The sequence below is a fragment of the Symphodus melops genome (genome assembly GCF_947650265.1).
Source record: "Symphodus melops genome assembly, chromosome: 13".
In the NCBI taxonomy this organism is placed as follows: Eukaryota; Metazoa; Chordata; class Actinopteri; order Labriformes; family Labridae; genus Symphodus; species Symphodus melops.
The window spans coordinates 23,890,675-23,916,222 of NC_136703.1; the positions used below are offsets into that span (position 1 = coordinate 23,890,675).

The following is a 25,548-nucleotide window of genomic DNA, read 5'->3' on the forward strand; positions in this document are numbered from 1 at the left end:
TATATGACGATAGTGTCAAGGTTAAAGGATTGCATCCACTGACTGCAGAGAGATAAACACGTCATCAACCTGAACCCTCAACCTATCTGTTCATAAAATACAGACTGTGATAATGCAGACTAACTGTAAAATATAAGGACTATCCTCACCCGCTCCTCTTCCTGTATATGCTTTATGATAAACTCTTCAGAGTATTTATAGGTAACAGCACCGCCGAGCCAGTCCTGTCCGAGCAGGTACTGTATGTCGGTTTCATTTGGAGAGAAATCCATTTCAGCGCTCTCCTCCAGGATTGAGAATCCGACCCAAACTGATCCTCAGAGATGTTCGAGTTGTTGCAACCGCAACACTTTGTTTCTAAATATCATTTAGGTTTGTCAGCTTGTCCAAACATTAATCCCCCTGAGAAATAGCCTCATGAAAAATGTAAGTTGTTTCCCTGTCTGGGCCCATTAAGTCTCCTATTAAGCTTTCAAAGACAGTCGATACCCAGCGTCTGAACATTTTGATTCACTCTGGAGCTCAAGCTGCACCTTGCCCATCCTTCAGTCACTCCGTTTCCCGCCCTGCACAGACACAAACGCCAAGCTTTCCAGCAGAATGTGTTCAGGATTTATACACATCCCACTATGCTCTGCTCTGTCCTATCATCTAAAAACGTCACTATAACACACACATAAACCTTTCATATGACATTTTCATTGCTTTGTTGACGTATAAAAATCTGTGCAGAGGTGGGAAGTAATAAAATAAAACACTCGTCACAGTACTAAAGCTGAGTTTTCTGTTCTTAACCATTATTTATACCATCCATAATTTTCACGAGTATTTATTGTCTGCTAAATTTATTTTAACTCCTAAAATCTGTTATATATCATGTTAACATATTTAAAACAGAAAACACTTTCAACACAAAATCTGTTTGTTATTTTTTGTGTTTGGAATTTATTTTTATTTGTTTTTTGGATGAATAAAGTTCAACAGTCTTTTGACTGTTTTCTCTGCACAGATGCCAGTAAAGACTTTTACTACCATGAAGTGATGTGAATGACTTTTAGAGCCTGTACTCTTACATAAGTAAAGATGTAACTGGTCATTGTGTAGTGTGTAGTATGTGTGCATGATGTTTGAGCATGGAGAGCAGCGACAATGAAAACAGGATGTTGTGTTGTGTTGCAGCCTTGAAGACACATTAAGCTTGCGCTGAAGTATCTGGCGCTACAGTGTCAAATACAAACAGCAGCACAGTTAATGAGTACATAACCTGTCTTGATATGACAGCTGGCATGTATGAAGATGCTTAACAGATGGCAACAGTCGCTCAATAACTGGGAGACGGCCGTGCATCCTCGCAGGCGTTTCCTCGAGGAAAAAAATCGAAGACCATAACAGGTCTGGTTTTTTCTCTCTCTCTCCCCGCTAGAAGAACAAATCTCATCACCCACAGACTGAGACATCATCCTTTTCCTCTCTTCAATGGTGCGACTCGTGCCAGATATCTTCACCCGTGCACAACTTAATCCGAGTTTCATTGAAGGGGCCTGATAAAACACTGTCTTCCAGCTCCCTTGTCAAATAACTTCAGCAGGTCTTTAGTTAATATAGAGATCAAATCAATCAAAGCTGGATTTTAATGGATTCTGCCGGCCATTTGTGGTGGGGATTATTTTTTCTTCAGTACCTCTGGAAGCTTAAAGATATCAGGAAATTGTGCTTTTTATCACGAGAAATTAATGATTTCCAAAATTTACTGGATCATGACTTATGCTTGTCAAATTGCGTTGGTGAGGGAGAAAATGAGAGGCTGCAGGTGGAGGAGTTTTCTCTTGTGAGGTTTAATTCAGCACGAGCTGCAGGTCATAAAGGTGTGCTTGACGATATGCAGGATACAACAATCCAATCAGGGCTTTTTTGACGTGCGCTGTATAGGCACAAAGCTGGCCGTAGACGGGGAGTGGCTTCACGTTAATAAAACATGTCGGAGCCTCGGAGCGAAACATAAACAAGCTGAAAGAAGCGCCGTCCCGTCCTGTGGGAACACAGAGCTGAAAACAACAAGCCCAGGAGGAGTTTGACTTTCTCTTTTCCAAAGGTGTTTCTGACAGATATATTGAGTAAGCATATATATGATGCCTGCTATATTAATGTTTACATGCTCGCATGTTATACCCAAGTTAAAGTTCTCTCCCCTCTTTCCCCAAAAATAATGTTAAAGTCCAGTTCATGTTCATGTATTCTATTCAAACCCTCGTTATTGTGTCACCATATCTGACTCTCCCCATGACTGAGATTACTTTATTATCCTCAAGTATACCATAAGAGGATCACTCTTTACTGTACTCGCTTGTATTTTGGATACGCAGTTACACTGAGCAACTCAGCATCGAGCCAGAAAAAAAAATAAAAAAAAGATTGTCCCATATTTCTTCTAATTACATCAGCTGTAATCAATTTCCTCCCTTGTTCTTGTTTCCAATTACTTCCTTGACCAACTCCCCACAGTCCTCTTGCAGTGGAGCTGCAGCTCAGCAAACAAGCCGCTGCCTCACATTTATCCACCATGTACACAGGTTCTCTGTGATGTAAACATATTTAACGCCTGCTCATTTATCCCACATTTATAGGATATGTCCAGTTTGAAGGGTAAATGAGGCGAATTGCGCCGTCATACGTGTTCCCGTGTTGTACTTTGGACTACGGCAAAAAAAAAGAAAAAAAAGTGAGCTCCTCCAGCATGCAGGCTTCTCCCTTGTTTCTCATACTTTACCTGCGAGTGCCTCGGAGCGTGCGCTGTGGCTTAATACTCTTCTCTTACACAAAAACATATTTATCATTCTTGAAACCATGCAGCGAATAATTGACCAATTATTCAGTAAAAAGGAAGTGCAGATTCTGCATAATGTCAGCCTCCTAAAATGAAGCAAATTGACGTTGCAGAAAAAGCGATCTGTTAGTTGAAGTGCGTGGCAGGCCTTTGTAACTGGTGATTTAGTATCTACAGTAATTGCCCAGGTGTTGTCTTCTGTGCTTAAGTTCAACACCACGGCCAAAAAGTTACTTCCTGTGGTGCAAGACAAAAGAAGATGAGAAGCTATTATGTGAGGCAGTGGTGAGCAGCGTACGATGATGTATGATGCAAACAAATCTACCTCTGGCTCCCAGACAGCAGCACATGGGCGACTGGTATCCTGATGCGATTAATCTCCATAATCTTTTACAGATTGAAGAAGCTTGCTAATACAACAAAAAAGGAGACAATCCTGTGTACACACAGGTGCTGTTTGCAATGTTGATAACTGGTGTTAATATTACTTTGAAAGTGTCGTCAAAGTTTGCGGTAAAGATGAATTAATCATTTCCCTAAAATAACTCGACGGCTTCAAACTTGATCCGAGTCAGATTAATTAAGAATCGGAACAAATACCTGAAGGTGAGAAGGCAGGAAGGCGTGAAGATAATCCATGCTCACGCTGATACACACACACACACACACACACACACACACACACACACAGAGAGAGCGCTCCTCCCTAAAAGCAGTGAACAAAGAGATGTTTTCCAAGTCAATATCCTGGGCTCATCCTTTGATGGAAGTCCAACCTCTTCCATTGATCTCTCTGTTATCTCAAATTGGTCGGACCTCTCGTCCAATAATGACTGACTGATGAAAAGCTCCCTTAACTTTTTTCATCTGCACCTTTTCCCTGCCACCATCAAAATGTAAAGATAGAGTACTATCATCTAGGAGTTCAACAGCAAGCCTGTGTGTGTGTGTGTGTGTGTGTGTGTGTGTGTGTGTGTGTGTGTGTTTTCCTCCAGAGTCACTACTAACTCTCATTAGGTCCATCATTATGCTAATAAATCCAATTATCTCTCAGCTGTTGCATGCACACATCCATGGAAAATGAAATTTTTCACTCGGGTGCATCCCACGTGGAAGTTTTTATTGTTTTACAAAATTGAATAAAATTAGATTTCGTGTGAGTTTTTTGACACTGATGAACAAGAAGGTGAGCATTCAATGTCATGGTGAAAGTGGATCCAAATAAACCGCAGATATAAAACACATAAGTGCATCAAATATGTTGAGATCTTAGCAAATGCATTTTGTCTGGTTTCTTGTCAAAAATATCGACTGACTCGTCCACATGAACACATTTTTTTTATGGATATTACAAGCAAAGAAAAAAAGGGCTGGATTTCCACTGACAGAAGCAGAACTTACTTGTCAGGTTTCTTAAAATGAAGATCAGATGTAATGTCTTATTTCCAGAAACGCTTGTTGCATTGGCAGCCTGTTTATGTTTAATTCACTTCAACAAATACTGGCCTTCTTTCTTGCTTGTAAGATCTTGAAAATTAACGTTTTTATCTGGACTTGTTGGTGACTTATATAATCAGTGAGATATTTTTGACTAGGAAGTAGACAAATACACTTCTTAAGATTTAACATTTTTGCAGCTTTGACATGTTAAGGTGTCCAAAGCCTGTCGACTTTAGAGACTTCTTTTAAAGGGATACTTCACCCATTTGCATGAAGCTGTGTATCATTAGAAACATGGTAGTAGAGTTGAATGGTCGTGAATCCAACCCTCATTTTGCCCAGCTTCATGTAAATGTGTGAAGTATCCCTTTAAGCATCGGTCTGGTATTGCAAAGCTAGTTCTGCAGGAGCTGAGACGCTCCAGCAGGGAGTTAAAAAAAAAGCCAGTTCACCATGTAGTCTCAGAAGAACCTGACAGAGCTGGAGCAGTTTAAATGGAGAGAAGAGGGACAAATTGCCTTGTCAAGATGTGCTGCATTTGCTGCCAAAGATGCATTACTACATTTTGACTTTGACTGGTTGAATAACTGCGCAAGCCAGTATCTTTTATTTTAAATGTAAAAAATAATTTAGATCGCTTTGCAGTGATTTGTTTTCACTCTCACAGAAAGGGTTTCATTCTTTTGGTTTTCTGCAATAAATCCACTTCGATTTTTTTTTTTTTTGAGACAGTAAAAACAGAGGCTGGGTGAAAACTTCATATGGACTCTGTAGCTGCAGCACGTCTGTCTCTTTGTAGGAGTATTTGCAAAGCTTTTTCATCTAACAAACCCACAAAAAGGCGACGGAGCGTGTGTGTGTATGAGAGGAATAACAATCAAGCTGTCATTACCTTGAGGCCAGTTGTACTGGTAATTGTGAGAGGATGACAACAGGTTGGCTGGCATTAGGGCTCATCTTCCTCTGGCTAGTTTAGCACCTGCCTGCTGGCCACTTGCCTAATTTTTTTTCTGACAGGCTCAGCAGGAATGATTGATGCCCGGAGGCCTCTGATGCTTTGTGTGTGTGTGTTTTAGTGCCAAACTGTCTGAACACCACTCTTCGTATTGAAACTCACTTGGACCACACCTGTCACTGCGCACACACACAAGTGTTCCTTTGTAGGCTCACCCTGGACACACACTCTCCGGAGATAAGAAGCTACTGTCTGACGCTGATAATATTTTGGAAATGTGAATAACGTCGGGAGGATTTCCACGCCGATTTAGGTTACAAAAGATCTGCGAGCACACTTTGTTTGGCTGATTCTGCACAACGCCTGCGGCCGACAATGAGTTTATTATAGGAGAAAATCCTGCTGGCAGTGTCTCCCGGCTGTGCAGTTGACAGGAAGCTCCTTGTTAACATTGTTTAAGAAATACTGGCCAATTACCAGGGTGTTGTTTTGTTGTGAAAGACTAATTCCCATGACCCCTTCCCCACCAATCACACTTCACACACATCATAAGACCACCACTCAAGCTTTTCTCTATTGTTCAGGGTCGATAATCTCCGTCTTTGCCTTGTGTATGATGACCTGAATGCAGTGTGGTATACTGAACCCCTTATCCTCTTCTTATGCGTCACACACACACGCACGCGCACACACACACACACACACACACACACACACACACACAGGGCTCCCTTAGCTCCAAAGAATTTTAAACCTCCCAATGTCCTGATACTATTGCATTTTTCATTGGTATTTTAAGCAAAGAGTTGTGAGGTCTTAGAAGTCAGCTGGCATTAATTCCTCTGAGGCGGAGAGATTCAACTTCTGCCTGGAAAGAAGCTTAAAAGAAAGTTCTCCTGCTTCCAAATGACTAAATTGCTCCTTTCTCACATAGATTTTCATTTTCCTCAGTGGACAGAGGAACAATAAGATTATTGAATCTGGATGGAGTTTGCTCCGTTTAAATACCCGATAATTTCAAAATCTTAAATATCTCATGAAGGTGTGTCTTCTTCAAATATGAACATTTTAAATACATTTGATTGAACAGAGAAGTTGATCAGTTGTTTCATTGTTTTCCACGGTTGAGGGCTCTGAAGTGCCAAGAGGTGCAGATGTATAAATAAAACATCAAGGCAGAAAGAAACACAAGACAGCGGAGGTCATTAATTCTTCTTTGTGGAAAAAAAAACAGGAAATTTAATGTATTTTTTCTTCTACCATGAGATCGAGATGGAGACATGAGTGACTGAATATCACACAAAAAGACAGATTTTGTTGGTTTTTTTGCAATCAACGGGACAAAAGCTTAAATTAAGCGAAGTATTTGCGATGTGCTGTACAGTCTGGGTTTCATCCAACACATTCTCATCCCAGCTTGTCAGATACAGACACTTTGTCACAGTGCTTTGGCTATCTCATTTGGACCGTAGACTGTTTAAAACATTGACGTCGTCTCAGTGACATCACCCATCAATGGCGGTGGCCATAATGAAAACTCGCTGGCGCTACCAAAACTTTCGGTCAAACTAGTAACGGGCGAAGCGGTGCAGCTATGGTGGACCTTTAGCCTCCTGACAAACAGATAAGTCACACCCATATTTATACAATTATATCTGTAATAAAATTAAAAAGGATGAGCTATAAAAAAATTACTATTACTGATGTAAAAAATTGACATTTTTTAAATTCTTTGTGACGGGACTTCTGGGGGTTTTGCAGCCAGTGAATTGCCCACCGGGGACAAATAAAGTTTTTTTTAATTGAATTGAGCCGGTCTCAAGTGGACACTTGGGGAACTGCAGTTTTTTGCACTTCCACATCGGCTTCATTTTTCAACACTGAAGGTTGCTGCTTGATTTCAGCTCACAAGGTTGTGTCTTTTACATGTCCCATAGGTGATCAGACTTCCTTGACGTTATGTTTACTTGTTAACGTTTCTGCACACCATTAAAAAAAAAAAATCTACTCTCTCAACACAGACTCCTTCTCTATCGACTGTGTTTCTCTAAAGGAATTAAAGCCCAGCCACAAATGTGATCTTTGAAAAGTATGTTTCAGGAATCATATACTATAGAGGTATGTTTAAAAAAAACTAGGTTTAATCACAACTACAAGAAAAGATTTTGGGGGAGTTTAGTATGTAAAAATAATAATGCTACTTTACTTTTAGTAAGGTTTAGGCAGTTAATATTAAAGTTTTTTTTTAAACCTGACCTTGGAATATATCATGGGATAGTTTAAGTCATTAATGCAGTTTACTTTTGGTTTCACACCCCCATCCCAGTGGGTCCTAAAGGCCTCTCTTTGTTTGGGCCATCCATCGCCCACAACAGCCAACCTAATTGGATCCACCCCACTGTTACATTAAGTCACCAAACACACTGTAGGTTTCTCTTATCGTCTATTTTCGCCACAGAAGGGTTTAATGTACTCAAACGTGATCCTTTTGAGTGCAAGGCCGACTCTGAAGGATAACTTCTGCATCTGTATGAGACGCCAAAGAACCGTGACAAAGTGTAATATTTAAGATGCTGGGAATGAGGACGAGTTTCTGCGCGAGGTGCTGAAGTTCATTTTTGCATTAAATGAACTTCTCCATCTGCTTCACATTTATTCTCGCCAGTTTGGAGAACCAGCGGTTGGTGTGCGTGTTTCTGTGGGACGAAGTTTGAATGAAACCAAACTTTTGGTAGAGGGAAACGGCGGCTGTCTGCGGCGAGCTGACGTCCACAACGAGACGGGAGAAGCCTCGGCCTTTGCAGAAATCCAGAGCCTTGCCCGTCAACTGTGAACCCAGGTTCTTGCGTCGCCATGGATACACAACGACCAGGTGTGACATCTCGGCGTAACTTCCGTCGCCGGTGTCTTGGCCGAACTCCGCTCCCCCTCCCAAGACGCTCCCGTTGCAGTCGTCAAACCTCTCGCCATCCTCCACTCCCCTTCTGCCCGTCACTGCCACCATCCCCACCACCTTCGACTGTCCTTTGACGTCCGCCTCCGCCACCCACAAACCGTTATCAGGGTTCTCCAGGTAGTGTGCTTGAATGGCAGCCATGTCTGAGCTCAGCCTCCTCAACACGTAGCCTTCGTAGATCTCATGGCAGCAGAAATAAATGAGGCCGGCCCACGCGCTGCCGAAGAGAAAAGCCTGGAAGTAGGAGCTGCCCCCCAACACGTAGCCGGCCATGGAGATGCTCAGAGCGATGCCAATGTGGTCTGGATGGCTCATGGCCTTGAAGAAAGCAGGGTAAACATGTTCGAGTATGCCGTCACGACAGAGTGACCGGATCACGTGTTCGTCGGAGGGTTTAAACTCCCTGATGGAGAACTCAACTGTGTGTAGGAGGAAAACAGAGGGTGGGAGGGAGAGAAAGGGAGCTCAGTGAGACTAATCTGCCTGTTGTGCAATAAAAAATTCTTCCCGGTTTCACAATAAGGCTCAATATGCTCACGTAACTTTTTGTATAAAAAGAGAAAGAAAGAAAAAAAAAAAACGACTAATAAATTCAACTTTTTCAGAAGTTTTTTGATTTGCAATTGAACTCTATTCCAATCAAACATAAAATCTAAAACATGACAATCAGAGGTGAATAACCCAATTAGAATAATGATTATGGCATTGTTTCAAGCTTTTAAGATTTCACTGTGAGAGTCAATTTGAGTCTGATACAATGAGCTCGCATAAAAGTGAAAATTATGACACTCAAAGCGAAAGGTGAGAAACCCGGAGGCAACAAACAAAAGGTCTGGAGTTCCACCGAAATGTTTGATGTGTCATCCAGGCATGTTAGCGCTGCCATTCATTCACACCCTCGGCGTCTTATTAGAGCCGTTGTTCTTAATCACATACTTGGCAATAAAAATTTTTAAAAAAGTTAACATAATCAAAACATCAAACTTACAGTTGTTTTTCTGGGCCATGCCGACTCCTTCCCCCTCGTGTTGTCGCTCACTCTGAAGGACTCCGCTGCTCGCCTGCACTTAAGCTACAGATTGTGGTAATCAGCCATTCACAAAAGGGATTGAAATTAGTCGGAGCATGCTCACCTAAGGAGCAGCATGCAACCACGCACACACTGAGGAAAAAAAAAAAAAAAGTGTAGACTTTAAAGGGCTTCGAGGTGAAAGAGAAAATGCTTTTTTATCGATGGAAACGTTGTGAGAGCTTTTAGCAAAGATTGAGACGGCTGTGATTTCAGAAAGCGGGCTCGAGAGTTTAATTGAAATTAATCACAGTGTTGCTTTGATTACAAAACTTTTTTTTTTTTTTCCAAACTTAATTAGCTTAGCCAACAGAGTAAGGAACTCCATCATTGGATTTCTCAAGGTGGATGAGCGCAGATCGTGAATACATTAAAGCAGAACGCTGAGCAGAATGTGAATTTGAGGTCTTCAAAGATATTTTTTTTTTTCCAAGAATAAAAATTTTCTTATTGAGGTCGTTCTTTGGCGCTTCACTTTCTGACGATGATCTCCGAGGAAACTGTTCTGGATCTCCACGCTGTTTCCACCCGGGGAATAAGAGGCGAGAGTAGAATTCATATCGTGGCGAGCTCACGGCTTTAAAGTCTTCCATGGTGTCAGTGAGGGTGTCGTTTGCAATAAGCCCGTGACCCTCTGACATGATTAAATTTCCTTGGCAGGTATCGTCCTGTACACATGTTTAAATCAATAGAGTCGCCTCAGGAATCTGTGACCCCTGGAAGGTCAAGAGACTTGGAACTTTCTGAAACCATCTCACATCCACCGTGCGAAATCTGAGTTTTCTGCCCTCTGGGCCTTTAAGTATAGCATGCGTTTGGCGAGTACAAATTAATTATTGAGTTTACATTTACGAGATCAAAAGCCTCTGTCAGACGTTCAGTTATTTATGTGATTACAATACTCTCATTTCATGGACTTGTATTCCTCTAAGAGTCTCACTTACTGCGAAGTCAAGGCAACGATTTAGAGGTCCAAGCAAGTCACACTTCTGTTATACAGCCGTGGATGTAATGACATTATTGAATCGTTTTTTTTATACAATCTATGAATACAACATGAATCTGAATAGAACTTCAAAGCTTCACCAGCACAAGGTTAAACACAATATCAGAATGCACATGTCGGCGTACTTGAGATCACGAATAATGTACCTCTTAATACTCAAGCAAATGGAAATCAGACACCGAGAACGAGCTGATGAATCGATTAAAAATCCTGATTTCACCAACGAGGTGGAGAGAAATAAAAGGTTCCAGCGGAGCTTGAAATAATTGGCTTGTTAATTTTCCATCTCTTTAGTTACGATTGCACGTTTACGTCAGCTGATAGCCTCGTCAGAACAACTGCAATATTAAGAGTTTTGGGCACTTGGACACTCACAACTTCACTCCAGGGAGGCTTTCACCTTCATCCTTCCCCCGCACACCGTCGCCAGAATGAAAGCCTACAAACATGTGGACATCTTAATGTGATTTGAGTGTGGCTGGGTCGATAATGCTGCCATTTTGGAAGACTTCCTTTGTCTTAAAAAAAAAAAAAAAAAAAAAAAAGTTTTACCGAGCAACCTACATGGGTTCACAATCTGTCAGTCACGATGCCTGTGAGAATAAAAAAAACTATTTAGCTTCCTTCACATCTTCTGTCTTTGGCCTGTCTGGATAAATCCATTGATTATACACGTAGCTAACACAGTTGTGTGGTTTGCTTTGTTCCCCTGGAAGACAAAGAAGAAATCCCGACATGATCTTTTTGTAAAGCGTCTCGAGATAACGCGTGTTATTAATTAGCCCTGCACAAATTAATACTGATTGATTGAGCGGTTGATTGATGCGTCAAGGCATCCTTTAAAGTGCTCGATCAACTCGAACTTCACTTTGTTTTTTCCTTTTCAAATATATTCCATCAGCACGCTGTTAAAGAGGGGAGGACGGCAGAATCTGCAGCTCCATGCTCCAGTCCAGCAGGTTTCAGCACATCGAACCTTTAATGCTAACTGAACCTTTTCCTTCCTTTCACTCTACATGTCAATTTCCCACATTTAAATATTCATTCACACTGATGGCAGAGGTTGCCTGGTAAACTGCCCACTGAAACAGTCACACACTGATAGGAGCAACATGGGGTTCACTCGCCCGAGAGAGTGAGAACAATCTGGAACTTGGAAAGTAAAACAATCACGTCACGTTTTTAATTATTTGGGTACATTACAGGCTTCAAAGTTTGCAATTGGATAAAGTTTTAAAAATCAAACTAACAGTGTTGACTGGTACTTGTAGATGAAAAGGACAAGCTGTATCATTAATCAAAGCCACCTTGAATGTTTCATGGTATGAATTACCACACAATACTCCAACACCGCTTGATAAAATAAGCCGAGGGTGCTTCAGATTTGATTGCACATTGTCTTGAAACAAAAAGTCACTCAGAAAAAAAAAGAAAAGCCACAAGTTGCTGTGGAAACCAAACACTGCAGGCGAACTCCAGCCTCCACTTCTGATGGGACGACGAGAGCCTGGTGAGATGCACTTTATTCACAGACATGCACTTTTCCAAGAGCCTGTTCGGCATGCCTGTCACAGCGCCGTTACATTAAAGGATTAAACCCATTACATGATTGAGTTCGTCCCTGGATTCAGCTGCTCGCCATCATTGAACCCAACTCACACAACTTTCTATCCAATCTGCAAAAACTCTGACGGCTTTCTTTGTGGCTCACTGTGGCTCATTAGTGCATACAATGTGTGAAAAAGCATTTCCATTTAGCTCCAGCCACCTTTTATTACTTTAGCGCCGCTCTTTGCTCACATGTTGGGAAATGGCCCTGCAGGATGGGGAAATGTCAGAAAGTCCTATCAAAGTAAACGCAGGTATTATGTTGGACTTGTTATTTCCACTCATGAATTGCGACCAGAGTGGAGGCTTTTTGAGTCGTAATCACACTAACGACAGCATAATTTCACCCCCTGCAGGGCTTTAAAAATATCCAGTACACAGAAAGAACACACTCTCATACGTTGAATGGGGAAGGATGAGCCAGGAAATAAATAGTTGATAATAGTTGACTGACACAAACTACTACTACAAATACTGTATTTTTGGAACAGGCTGTTATGAAAAAAAGAAACCTAGCAAAAAGGTTTTTAGAGATAATTTTTTTCTTTTCCATATCCGACAAAAGGGACTCTTGATCCTCATTTAAAGTAAACATTTTCAATTTGAAGCAGTTACAGCCTCTCTTGTCAAGAATTAGAGCAGAGGATCGATGCTACTTCAACGCGCAGAAGCTGCCACGAGTAGCCGGCTAATTTAGCTTAGCATAAAGGCTGGAAACAAGAGTATGTCCTTTTATTGTTCTCCTGGTGAAATTTAAAGTAGCATTGTGACCTTTCGACCTGTGAACCTATAAGACAAAAACAAAATGGGAATAAGAGATTTAAGATGCCTGAAAGTGAGTTCTTGAAATGTATGTTTAATTTTCTAATCACAGATTATGAAGTAATTGTTCGGAGAACCCAGGGATCATATTATGCTTTGGATATCTCGTCAAACTTCAAAATTAGAAGAGATAGGACTTCGTGATGAAAGCCTGAAATACATAAAACCCACAAGCAGAGGAGGAAGTGTCTCTTTCAAACCTGATTTTATGATAATCTGACTTTATCACCATCCAAGTCACGCCTCCCTCTCCGAACCTGCTCAGACACTTCACACACTGTGAGCGGTCAATAAAGATTGTCTCACCTCCAACTGAGAAGCAGGTCGTTTTCATTGTGGAAATAAAAGGCTCTCAAACAAACATAAACCTTCCTTTATATGCAGCAGTCGACAGTGTTTTACATTTTACTGAATTATAACTATTGTCTAGACACTTATTAGACTTGAGAATGGTGATGGTGTCGACTCTCGACAACAGTGCTGGACATTAACAAGTTTTCCTTTTAATGCTCACAAATGTGCAGAGTTTTATTTGTAATACATTTTATACGAGACGCAAACTATTAGCGCCCTGTAAACAAGTGGTAAATCTTTGTTATTCTTTACAATGCATGGAGGAAAAATGTGAAGTTTGGTGGATACTTGAGAAATGTCTTAAATTCTAAAATCTGATATTGTTAATACTAAAGTGTTAATTCTCTGGTGGACATCTCAGTGTTTGGATATTCGTGTGGTGTCTCTTTTAGTCTATTTTTATTTATTTTGGTTTTTTGCCTGAGGGTGGTTCCTGGGAAGGTCATTTTGAAGGATTATTTTTGTTTCATTATTCTGGGACATCCAAGAGTTAGTATGTGGTGTCCCGCATTTTTAAAAATCAGTTAAAGGCAGGTGTCGGTAAACTTTAGGTCCTGACAGACATTAATAACCCACGTGCTCTGAAAAAGAAAACATGGTCATCTGTAGCAGATCTAAGGCGAACCAGAAGAACCAATCACCTCTCTCTGCCTCGCTGCTCGTTCTCTACTCCTACATGCATGAGCGCCCACGCTCGGCGGCCACTTTTGGACCGTGTTTGTGCATGTAAATAAGAGGCGTGGCTTTTGAGGAGCACAGAGGGGAGGGGTGCAGACAGACGGACGGATTGATTGATTGATTGATTGATTGCATTATTGATCCTGAGGGAAATTCATGATGATGACAGCAGATCGTAGCTAAAAGAAACAATATATTCTGTTAGTGGGAAAACTCAGAGCTCAGTAACAACATATACCAACTTCATCCTTTGCTTCAGGTGAAAAAGAGCCAGACAGCCTTGTCACTTGGATGTAAACACGAGTACTTTATGGTTATAGTGCTGTTTCTTTCTTTCTTGCTACATCTTAAGGGCAACACAGCTCCACAGAGTGTCTCCTCTTTGTTCCCTTGTTCTTGTTACTGTTATTTGCATTTATATTATTTTTCTACTCTCCAACTGTTGATGTTTGTTCTGTCATTGTCCAGAGTTTGTGCCTTTGCTTTGTCTATCAAAGCACTCTGTAAACATCTGTTTTTATACATAAAGCTATCAGAATTAATAATACATGAACTAGCCGACGTCCCTACTGCCGCTCCACCACCTCGAGATGTTGTGGGATAAAAGGAGCAGAACATGGAAGGGAAGGACGGCTCTGTGCTGATGACCCTGCAGCCTGCACAATGGCACATGACGCAGGTGCGACAGGCAGAAATGCCTCGCAGGTGGAACCAGCTGTGCTTCTGTCTAACACAGTGAGTCCAGAGTGTATTGGTTGAAAAGCAACTTTGTTATTCTGCACATTTTTTTAGACACAGCATCCTCTAATTCACTGTCTTCAATGTGAGAGCAATTACGCATTATCTGTTTGCTTTCTATTCAATATGTATTTTTGACACATACAGCTGTCTGTTTGTTAAATCTGCATTTTCCATTCGGTCTGAAAAGTGACTCACAGGCCAAATTACAGTTCAGCGCTCCAATCAGAGAGCTGTCAGAGAGAGCAGCAACAAAACTACTCCTTAATTATTATTATTTGGTTTGGTTTATTAGTGTAGGATCAACACAGGAATGATGTTTATTAAAGGAATGTATAGAGAACAATCCTCTGATGTTAAAATAGTCTGCTCTACTTAAATTTCTAGTTAATTGGACCCAAATTAATATCTCAAAGCTGACCACTTTTTTTTTAAATCCTCGAGTTAAGGTTGTCTGTGTTCTCCTCCTGAATACAGATTGAAAGACAACAACAGTCTTTTCAGCAGAACTATATTGTGGCTGCGGCTCATCCCGGCTCTCTGGGGACGGCTGGCTGAGAGCAGGAAGCTGCAGCGGCAGCAGCCTGAAACTAAACTCCATCTATCACACTTAAAAAAGCTGCCCACCTCCACCTCGCCACCAATACGCCAGGAGATGTTGAGGGGGGGGGATTAGAGAGGGATTTTGTAGAGAGATAAAGCTGTGAATAACCATTGGCTTGTTTTTCATTAGGGGAGGCTGGAATTGTTTAAGGTTAATTACTGACTGGGGGACATGGCTCGGAAGGATACAAGTCCCCGTGTGACTGTGGGCTATATTAAACAACTGATTTGTCTCAGACAAGGCACATTCTGAAGAGCAGCATCTTAAAGAAGCCTGACAAACAAAGGACGGAGCACTGCGGAGGAAACTAAAATACAGTCAGTAAGTTCATAAAGGAAAATGTTTAAAATTCAATTTAATTCACTTATCACATTTAAACTGCGTTTCGCACACGCACAGCGATACTTAAAAGTCCCTGACACTACCCACATGGGGTAAATGTGAACATAATTGGGTTGTTAATTTTCTCTGCCACTTTTTTTTAACGAAACATTGTTCCTAATTTTAAAGAGCAATGGAAACCAAAAGTGTTGGAGCCTAAAAAAACCCCAACACATCTCATAATTCAAGGTATTAAGAGAGAAATGAATCTATCAAAAATGTCACACTGTCTGAACTGCAGTACTGGAGCATTGCTAATTATTTGTGCAATTCTTGATTATTAAAAATGGCAATAAACCAAATATTGTGGATCAAACCAATCGACTTTGATTGATTTTACTAGTATCACATCAAAGTTTCAAATTCTGGTATCATGACAACACTAAGACACAATTCTTTAAATCTGTGCAGGACGACCTTTTCCTGTTAGCATCTTAGTAAAAAAGTCTACGTGAAGTCAAGCTAAAAGCAGCAGGTCATATACTGGGTAATTCATAGTGTTCACATTTCTACTATTAAAGATCAAATATTATACTAAATAAACTTTGTCACGTTTTTCTAACACTAATACATGTCCCCAGCCTGTTTGTCATGAGAAAAGTCCATCCTCTCCATTTTTTGCTTGCTCCACTTTTTAGAAAATGTGTGCTCAAACAGGCCGTTTGGAGATTTTCCCTTCATGACATCACAAAGGGCAGTAACCCCTCGCCCAAATAGGTGACACTCCTATTTTATTGTTTATATATTTGATTCTGTACTATCTATCGTATTGCGTTTCAGTCCTCTGACAGTTCACAAACAGTACTGATTGTTTATGCTACTTTTGATGTTCTGTAAACCTACTTGGGATTTTTCATCCTGAAACCAACAATCTCCCTCAGAGAAAAAGTCAGGAGCTAATTTACTTAAAATGTGAAAGAGGAAATCTCAATACAGCAAGAGAACTCTTTTAGACCGTTGGAATGAAATCCAGGAGAAGGTGAAAAGCAGACTGATTTGAATTCTTTCAACATATCAGATTTTGTTTCACAGTTTCTGACGTATCAACACATCATGCAAGAGCGAACGAGGTTGACACATGTAGACGTGATTTAGCAGGATTATCACAGGAATTATAGTCAGTCTAGGTGTGATAATCAAACATTTTATGGTCCACGAAAAGATGTGTGAGAGATGTGTGTTTTCATATTCATGTGTGCATCTTCGCTTTATTCAAATGTACTATGAGGACTTTTGAAAAAATTATTAATCAGGGCTAATGCCACTTTTCAACACAAGGTGAAACGTATGATAGCTGAAAGACAGAAGGACGATTTCTTACATTAACCCCATCAGGAATTGAAAATAAAGGCAGGTCAACCCAAAGAACCACATGCTAGAACCACATGCCTCTCAAATTGTCTCGAGTCTGTCATATCAAAGTCGAGTTTGAGTCCCTAAAAGAGTGTTTGAACTATTCAAATGTAGGTGTTCTGTCCTGTGTTTGAACATTGAAATACCATGGGAATTTGTAATGTGGTTAGCCTGTCATTCTGTCAGCATGTAGCTGCAGTATTTATTGGACTTATCAGTATGTACTTAAGTGACTATTTGTAGTATTAGCATTAGCCTTGGCATTTTGTGTCATGGATTTCTTCAGAGTTTCTGATGTAGAATAGCACGTTAGCATTAGCATTTCCTGAAACTGAAGGTGTGTGTGTCTTAAAACGTGCGCAAACTTGATACCACTTGCAAAAAAATGTGCTCTCTGATCTACAGGACCGATCAGTAAAATAATCAGGACACACCGCTTTGTCCACAGAGGGCGCCAAAAACAACACGAAATACAGTTGCTACAAGTTCTGTCTGAAGATGATTACCACTTCACGTCTCACACTGTTGCCCTCTTTCTGCTCTTATGATCCTGAAATTTAGTTGATTAATGTTATTATTTAAGCGCTCTTTCTAACCATTAGGTTCAAGATTGTCATTTTTATTTGTCCTCTATTCCTGCTGTTCATGCACAGCAATCTGATGAAACACCTTGTTTAATGACAATCTTCATTTAACATGGCCTGCTGGCGAAGGAGTGGAGACTATTATTGGCACTTTAGATTATTTATTTTTCACTGACCTGGCAGTGCTCGGAGTTCGTCTAAAAGTAAACAGCCTCCTGATTGACTGAGACAGGTTTTTTATGGATTCTGTAAAAAAAATAAAAACTGTATTAAAAAAAAAGAAGAGTGGATTAAAATGTATAATGATCCTGTGCATCAAATAATTCTCTCTGACATAACATACTAGAAATGCAGATCCCATAATGTACCATAATTAATGTCTTTGTACAAGGTGAAAGCTCTATAGAAGACTGCAAATGTAACTGCGGGATGAAAAGAAAAAAGAAGCAATTTGCGCCATCAATTTGTGACACTTATGAGAATATTATTAACGACAGCTGTTTGGGCGAGGCTTTGAAATAACAAGGAAATATTTTACAAAGTAAACTAAATCAAATGAGACATCATCACTCTGATATAACTTAGGACACCAAATGATCACTGCTTCAGCCAGTTTCAAGCCCACTCCGCCACCTCTAAATCCAGCTGTAATTAGTGAGACGGATGTGACACCAACTGCTGCATCCTGCTGTGTGTTGGTTTTTCCGGGGCCATGTTGTCATACTTTCTCACAGAGGAAGTTAATGAGGATTACAACTGACAATACCTGCATTTTCATCCCTGGATTTTCATCAAATACACAGCCTGGTGAGAACTTGAAAGCGCCAACATTTGCAAGCTCACCTGCTCCAAATATGATCTTTCATCACAGCATTTGTTGAGAGGAAGCACTGAGGGGAAAATATGCAGATCCATTCAAATACCCAAGTTAACAGTACTCATTAAAATGCTTCAAGGGTGGAAAGTACTCCTTGCCTAAGGGTGTTATTAGTTATAAGGTTTTTACTTTTCAGATGACAGTATATGATGTTTATTGATGTAATGTCTTTTGTTTAGATCTCTATGGAGCAGTGCAGGGAAGATTTACTTTCGAGGCCAACCAGGAAGTAAGCGTTGCTCTGGTTTTGTTGACAAAAGGGTTTTTGGATTATTGCCAAAGATAAGCTCTTAAAAAAAGCCCAAAAAGTGAATGACACTTGCATGTTTTACTTATCATTAAGAAATCATCTGTATGTTACGATGTTAAAGAACTCGTCTAATGTGACTGCTTTGCTTCCATCAATACACCATCTGTGTGACGTTGCTCATTTCAGTTTGGGAATGCCACCTTTCAATTTTTATTTATTTTTTTTGCCAAGAGTTAAAAGTATTAAACTCCTAAGTTGTTGGAGGGCCCTTTAGTTGATTAGCAATAGCTCTGCATAACGATTGGCAGCAGGGCGAAATGGCTTCCCTGTCTCTTTCCAAAATTCAAAATTATTGCCAGCACTGCATTTTTCAATCAAATGTACCAAGGACATGTCTTTAACTTGAGAACTCTTGTGCCCCTGGAGGTCTAAGGCCTCAGGGCAGCAGTTCAATGTGCCTGGTGGGTAACCATGCAGCCAAATTCATCTGGCTGCATCTTCTCTGAGAAGACGCAGCCAGTCCCCCTCGCTGAGTGAATCTACCTTAAATTCTTTCTAATCGCACCCTTCCTCCATTGTGTCTGGTACAGCCGGTTCTCTCAGCAAATTTAAAATCTCCATTTCGAGAATAAAAGAAAATCGAGGTTGTCTTTCTTCAAAGACTCTGCAAACATCACACTTGACGACACCCAGACAGAGACAGTGGAGCTTGGTGAAAGCAAATGAGGTTAACTGCCACTCCCTGCATCAGCACTGAGAACTGATTTGGGAAATACTCTCCGTTCGGATAAAGTGCGTCAAATACAAGTCGGTTCATCTATTAGTACGTCACACCTGCGCTGACAGAGCATTAGTACACAGCTATACATGTTTCAATATCCACGTGAAAGGCAGTAAACTCTCAGTTTCTGCCAACTCCTGACTCTGAATGGATTTTAAGAAATGTTTTTTTTTCTGAGGCAAGTAAACACCATTCGGAAAAAAATAATGATTTTCATTGTACAACAGTTCTTTTAATCAGTTTCGTCCAATCTGCCCCACCAACAGAACAAGTCACACCAGAGATCACAGTGCGGCTTACAAATACACGAGTGAAAGATGCAGATATATGTCATGAAGTAGAAGCTACGAACCCCCACGATGAGGTCAATTCTAATCCTTTTGAACATACCCGAGAAGGCGTTCATACTAATAACACCATGAGAGCTTTACATAGCAGCAGGGTTATCTTTTGATCTGAAGGTTCATCCGAAGGTTTCCAGGGCTGAGTTTAAAATACTATTTTTAAAAAGAGCCTTTGACCTGTTCTTAACATGCACAAACAGACTCCTTTAATGTCTTAAAGTTTCCTCAAACTAGTGCAACTGTTGGTGAGATTAAACGGTGAATCAATAATGCCGCTCTCGACATCACACAACACACACACATGCATACATTTATACATAGGGTTCCTTATCACGCTCTTACCTGTGGGTTGCTTTTATTAAGATAAATGACTCGCACTATAAATCTTGTCACACACAATAACATCCAAACAGCCTCACCGTACGCCTCTGCTTTCACTGCTCCTTCTCTTTAACAGATAAGAAGTGTTACCAGATATGTACGTTTATTGTTTTGTATGTGATTTCTAACTTTTTCAGAACAAACACAGTTTAAAGCACTGCTGCTTTTAAGCATTTCCACTTACGAGGAGTTCAGAATATGTTACATTTTCAACATGTATACATTTAATCTCTCATTTACAGGCATGTACACTCACACCAGATCTGAGAGAAACTTACAACATCTAAGTATGACCTTCCATAGGAGGCATCCAAGGAGGATTATTACTTACAATGAGTCCGATTTGATTCACCATAATATGATACAGAACTTAATTGCTCTGGCGTGCAATGCAATAACAATGACGATCTTTATTTACAAGTTTCCTGCTATTGATCTGAGAAATGAGCCATCAGGAAAGTGCCAAAAAAAACTGCAGTTCCATGAGTGACCACTTGTGGCTGTTTCCAAAAGTGAGTCGGTCCTCATAAGGCTCCATTATTATTATTATTATTATAAATGTTTGAAAATGTCTGTATTCACGTCAAGTCACATTTAGCGAACAAAGAACAGCAAGCTAACTACGTCTGATATCTCACGTTTCTGTATCAGCCAACAATCTCAATTTCGACTTTTTTTCTTATATTTGTATCGACATCAAACTTAGGAAAACTTTTAACAAACTTTGGATGATAAATCTGCCATTTAGTGAATGCACAGGTACAACATTAGATAAGGGTTTAGGACATTTAAGGTAAAGGGTGCCAGGCGTAGTCAGGTTTATTGTATTGAATCCCACTTTAATGTCTGCAGCATATGAAAAGCTCAACAGCTGAAGACCAGCCCTGCATGGAGAAATACAAACAAATCTGCACTGTAATATTTCAATTTTGAGATTACAGAAACACAGTCTGCTTTACCAGAATTCTACCGCCAATTATTGATGCAATCCTGCCAAAGCCCGTTACATAAAGAGCTACAGCAGTAGAGTCAGGTAGAGAAGTATAACAAGGGACAGGCAGTAAAAGAAGTGGCCGTTTGTCAAAAACAAAGGTGTTGTATGTGTCATGAAGCCTAATCCTTTATTGGACAAGTGACTATTTTTGGTAATCTCGGTACACATTACATATGGCCTCCCCTTCTGCACCTCAGTAAGGTGGAGGAGCATGTGATCAGCCAATCAGAAGAGATCACCCTACGTCACTGATCCTGCTACTGTGGCATTCAAACCAAATATGGTAACTTTGTCAACGTTTGTTTTTCTAAATGAAATTAAAAAATGTTGATTTTTTTTTAACAGAAATAAAGTTCTGATCTCCTTGGTGTGTCATGGCCTTTTAACTTTCGGGGTGAAGGGAGGACACTGGACATTTTTCAAATAAAGTGAAACATATTCATATCCAGATAAAACTGGTGGGATTATTTAATAATCTAAATCTCTTCTCTCTCAATAATCTCAGAAGTATCAAGTGATATAACACCATGGTAAACATAAAGGATGATATAGTTTTAATCCAGATTAGGTACACCTTCCTTAAATGTAGTATTTGGTATTGCAAGTCCATTTTGAAGCTCTACTTAGAAAATAAGTCAAAGTAAATATTAAGACACGAAATAAGACATTAAGTCTCTGTGACATAAGCAGGTGTTTCACCAGGATTTAAAATCACACACTGTCAGTGACAAAATACATTTCTCTGTTGTTGTTCCCGGCTCTAATATTGAATTTAGTTTCACATTATTCTCTGTATTGAATGAAAGCCTGCCAAATAGAGCCACATTTCATTTATTAAGGTTGGAGAAAACCACTTTTTCCAAATCAGCTTCTTAATATGAGCAAAGAGCTCTGACATTAACGTGCAATTTTCTGCCAAGGTTTGGGGGGTTTTTCCAAACGAGTTATTTTTTATCTTTGATGTGTTTTTTTTTTTTTTTTCGGGGGGAGCTCACTTCTCAACTGGTTTAAAGAAAGTGATGAAATTTTTTCCCAGAGCAATCTGTGTCAAGCAATAGTTCAATAAAATAGTATGAATTTAAAACACATGACTTTAAAGGATGGTTAAGGTTTCTTTGAAGGTATGAGTTACCTCCAGACACTGCTGACCACCAGCAACTCACGGACCAACACGTGAAGCCAGTCCTGCCAAAACGAAGGCCCATTTATTCATGCTGCATAGTAAATATTTTCTCCACTTCCCAATCCTGAAGGTGGCTCTTTTCTTTGGCTGTATATTTTTCTAAACAGTACAATGTCCGTATTGCTACACATGGCACGCTCAGGACCCGACAGTCTGTTTGGGTCAGTGCTTTATGGAAGCCACAACTCCAGAAGGCTTCCTCGGAGTGGTGCCTCGCTGACCGCAGGTAATACACTGACTATTAATGGCCACTTGTACAACTTCCCTTTAACAGTCTGGCCCATCCCTTTGAGGGTGTCTCGTAGTTTTTTTTTTATACTAACCTTCGGACTGGAATGGAGCACAGAGCCTTTATTGTCATTGCACATTGTTAAAGTAAATGTGCTGTTGATCTCCTACAACAGCTCCAGCAACTCTTGTAGTATGAAGATCAACAATAAGGCTAGGGTCATTCAAAGGAGACAAGCCGAAACATGTTGGTCCAATTTGTTAATGAAGTTCATCTTCATACGACGGTAAGTGTTGCTGGAGCTTTTTGACCTCTTCTAGCCTCACTCTTCATGCACCTTGGACGTCGGTGAAGAAAAATCCAAGTCTGCATCTCCTAAAACAAGAATGTTCAATTCAATTCAATTCAATTCAAAAAACGTTATTTGTCCCCGGGGGGCAATTCAGGGCAGAATGTTGTAATACAAAATGCCCTGATGCGTTCAGTGCCACACATACACATATAAACACTGCAAAAACTCAATCCTAAGCATTTTTTTTTGTGTCATTTCTAAATAACAATATCTTAATAGACATTCATCCACATTCACCTGACGCGTCCAGATAAACCTCTTATTCCAGGAATAAAGACAAGAAATGTTGAAGTTAAAAAAGCTGCCGATGGGACACACAGATGCAACATGTTGAGTGTCTTAAAATAAAATTAACTATTATATGTTCAATAAGGAACATTCGGTGTGCTGCCGATAGGCTAGCTGTTGTGTGCCTGAAAAATGAACATTTGCTTGCCACATTATTTTTCGTTTTGTCAAGTCATTTTGGCAAACTTTTTGCCGTCGTATCTGGAAAAAGAGTCAGTTTATCTGGACTTGTCATATTACTTATGTAATAAGTTTAATGAGATATTTTAGACTGGATATGAGAGAAAAACACAAGCCCAGATTTCTTGCAGTACGAAAGGGATTTTAAAAAGTGAACAGAAGTAGCTGCAATCAGCGACTATATGGACTTGATATTATTGAAAACTATATATGAACATTGAACATTGATTAAAGGACCACTATGTAACTATGACACCTAGAGTTCAAAATGGGTACTGCAGCCTAAACTCTAAAATTTGGAGAGAGCAGTCCCCCCCCACCCCCTCCTTGTTAGAGTTTATGCGCATGCTGGTTACCAATGTCTCTGACACTTTCTAGGTCAGGTTTGTCCGCTTTCATCCGTGCACCACTTGTTGGTTTGCCGTTTGCCTGGCAAACTGAGGGGTGTTCAAAACGGCCGTGTTGGGGTGCGGCTGCAAGAAACAAGGCCTCACTCAAATGTGCTGCAGTATCATGTATTCCTCTGCATCTATTACTGAAGATATTTCCTCCTGAGCTGATGGAGTGGCCCAATTGAGAGGTTTCAATAGACAATTTATTGGCAGGATGACATCCGCTTACTGGCGCACATCCGAGTTGCATTTGCCAGTTTGAGCCGAGTGATGTGTTGAAACCAAAGCTGAAGTGAAAGCACGGCACAGCAACCTACCGAGGTGTTAATAGAAAAGTCTCAGCAGAAGGATCAAGGTGAACAACTCCCACAGACATCACAGTGTCAGGCTTTTTGATAGAACTCACAAAGCACATCAGGACTTAAAATGAAATTCAGCAACTCGGTGGAATGCCATGCTATGATTTGATGAACCTTTTACTGCTCAGTCAGTTTTTAAATGATGATTTATTTTGCGCTTAAATGTGTTGGTACCAATTACACGAAAAATCAAGAAGTCATAATTCATCCTTGTTTTCCACCTTTTATTTCTCCTCCTCATTAAGCCTTCAGATGTTTCCAAATAAGGACGGGTAAAATGGATGCTCGAGCGATTAAAGAGAGAACAAAACTGCAGAAGATGTCACCCTAAAGGAGGACTACATAAAACCATCTTTTGCAGTTATTTGCTGTTGTCGGCCCATAAATTGGAGCTAATTGGGCGACAGTAGAGCTGAGTCGGTGCAACACTAATGTGACGGAAGGATCATTGGTTTAAATCACTACTTTGGGAAAATCCTGCCTGGATTGAAATGGTAGCATTCATTCTCCCACAGTTAATGTCATTACAGCAACATTTTGCAACACACAGGACTTTAGATTGGCCTGCCAGAGCTGCCCAGTGCTCATAAGCTCAGCGTGTATAACTGGACTGAACCACCCGGGTTGTGGTGCCCAGTTGGTCTAAGTGGTTAAAAATTACACTTTGCCTCTTGGAGGAGATTAAACTTTGACTCGAGCACGTTATAAGCAACACGGCTTAGCTCTGTGGCCAACAAGCAGTCTTGGAAAAGAGATTTTTAATCTCAATGACTCTCTTTCCTGGTTCGGTAAAGGTTATATAAAAATAAATATATTCTGCCCCTTGGCTCTATGCTTAATGTTGGAGGGCCCTTTACTTAATGGGTAATGGGATCTTCCTAATTACAAAACATTCTTCAAGTTGAATAGTAGGGAAGCTATGTAGTTTACAAATTGTTGCAAAAGGTCACATATTCTTCGACCTTTCAACCAGTTTAAATAACTCTCAGAGCTCCCTGAAGCATGTCTGTGATTTTTTTTTTGAATATAAATCCATGCCTATAAACCCTATAGTCTAGATCTTCATGAGAACCTGTACTCGACTAGGACTCACACAAAACAGAGTCGTAAGGCCAAGTGGAGAAACTAGAATTTGGGCCTGATAGTCCAGCTGCATTTTAGCTGCAAAGTTGGTTTGAGTTACTCACTAAAAGCAGCATGACTCTTTTTTTTTTTTTTTTTAGAAGGTAATACAATAAAAACAAAGTTTATTTGCACTTATCAAGGCTGATGTTACAAAGTGCTTTATAGAACATGAAAGCAGAAAAATAACAAACACAAAAATTTAGTTTTTATTCTGAATAAAAAAACGAAGGAATGAAAAAAGTGTTGACTTGGAGAAAGAAATGTTAAGACGTGGTTTATAGTGGAGGAACATGAGGCTGCTGTATAAAGGTTATGTATAGTGTTGTTTTTAAAGTGTGCATCAATTTTTCAGAGCACATGAATTATTAATTTCTGTCAGGACCTAAAGACAATTTCAACCCTCAATCTTAAAGTAATGTAACTGGAGAAAATGACCAACAG

At 40.1% G+C, this 25,548-nt stretch overlaps 1 protein-coding gene across 1 annotated transcript; it reads right to left on the reverse strand.

Annotated features, from left to right (window-relative positions):
* Window positions 1–7,332: 7,332 nt before the first annotated feature.
* On the reverse strand, window positions 7,333–9,192 carry LOC306834630 (N-acetyltransferase family 8 member 3). The gene is made up of 2 exons (XM_079360673.1): window positions 9,164–9,192; window positions 7,333–8,594 (listed from the first exon to the last, which is right to left on the reverse strand). Exons 1-2 carry the CDS (start codon window positions 9,180–9,182, stop codon window positions 7,843–7,845), a joined length of 771 nt encoding a protein of 256 aa, XP_079216799.1. The 5' UTR covers window positions 9,183–9,192; the 3' UTR covers window positions 7,333–7,842.
* Between the last annotated feature and the right edge of the window lie 16,356 nt (window positions 9,193–25,548).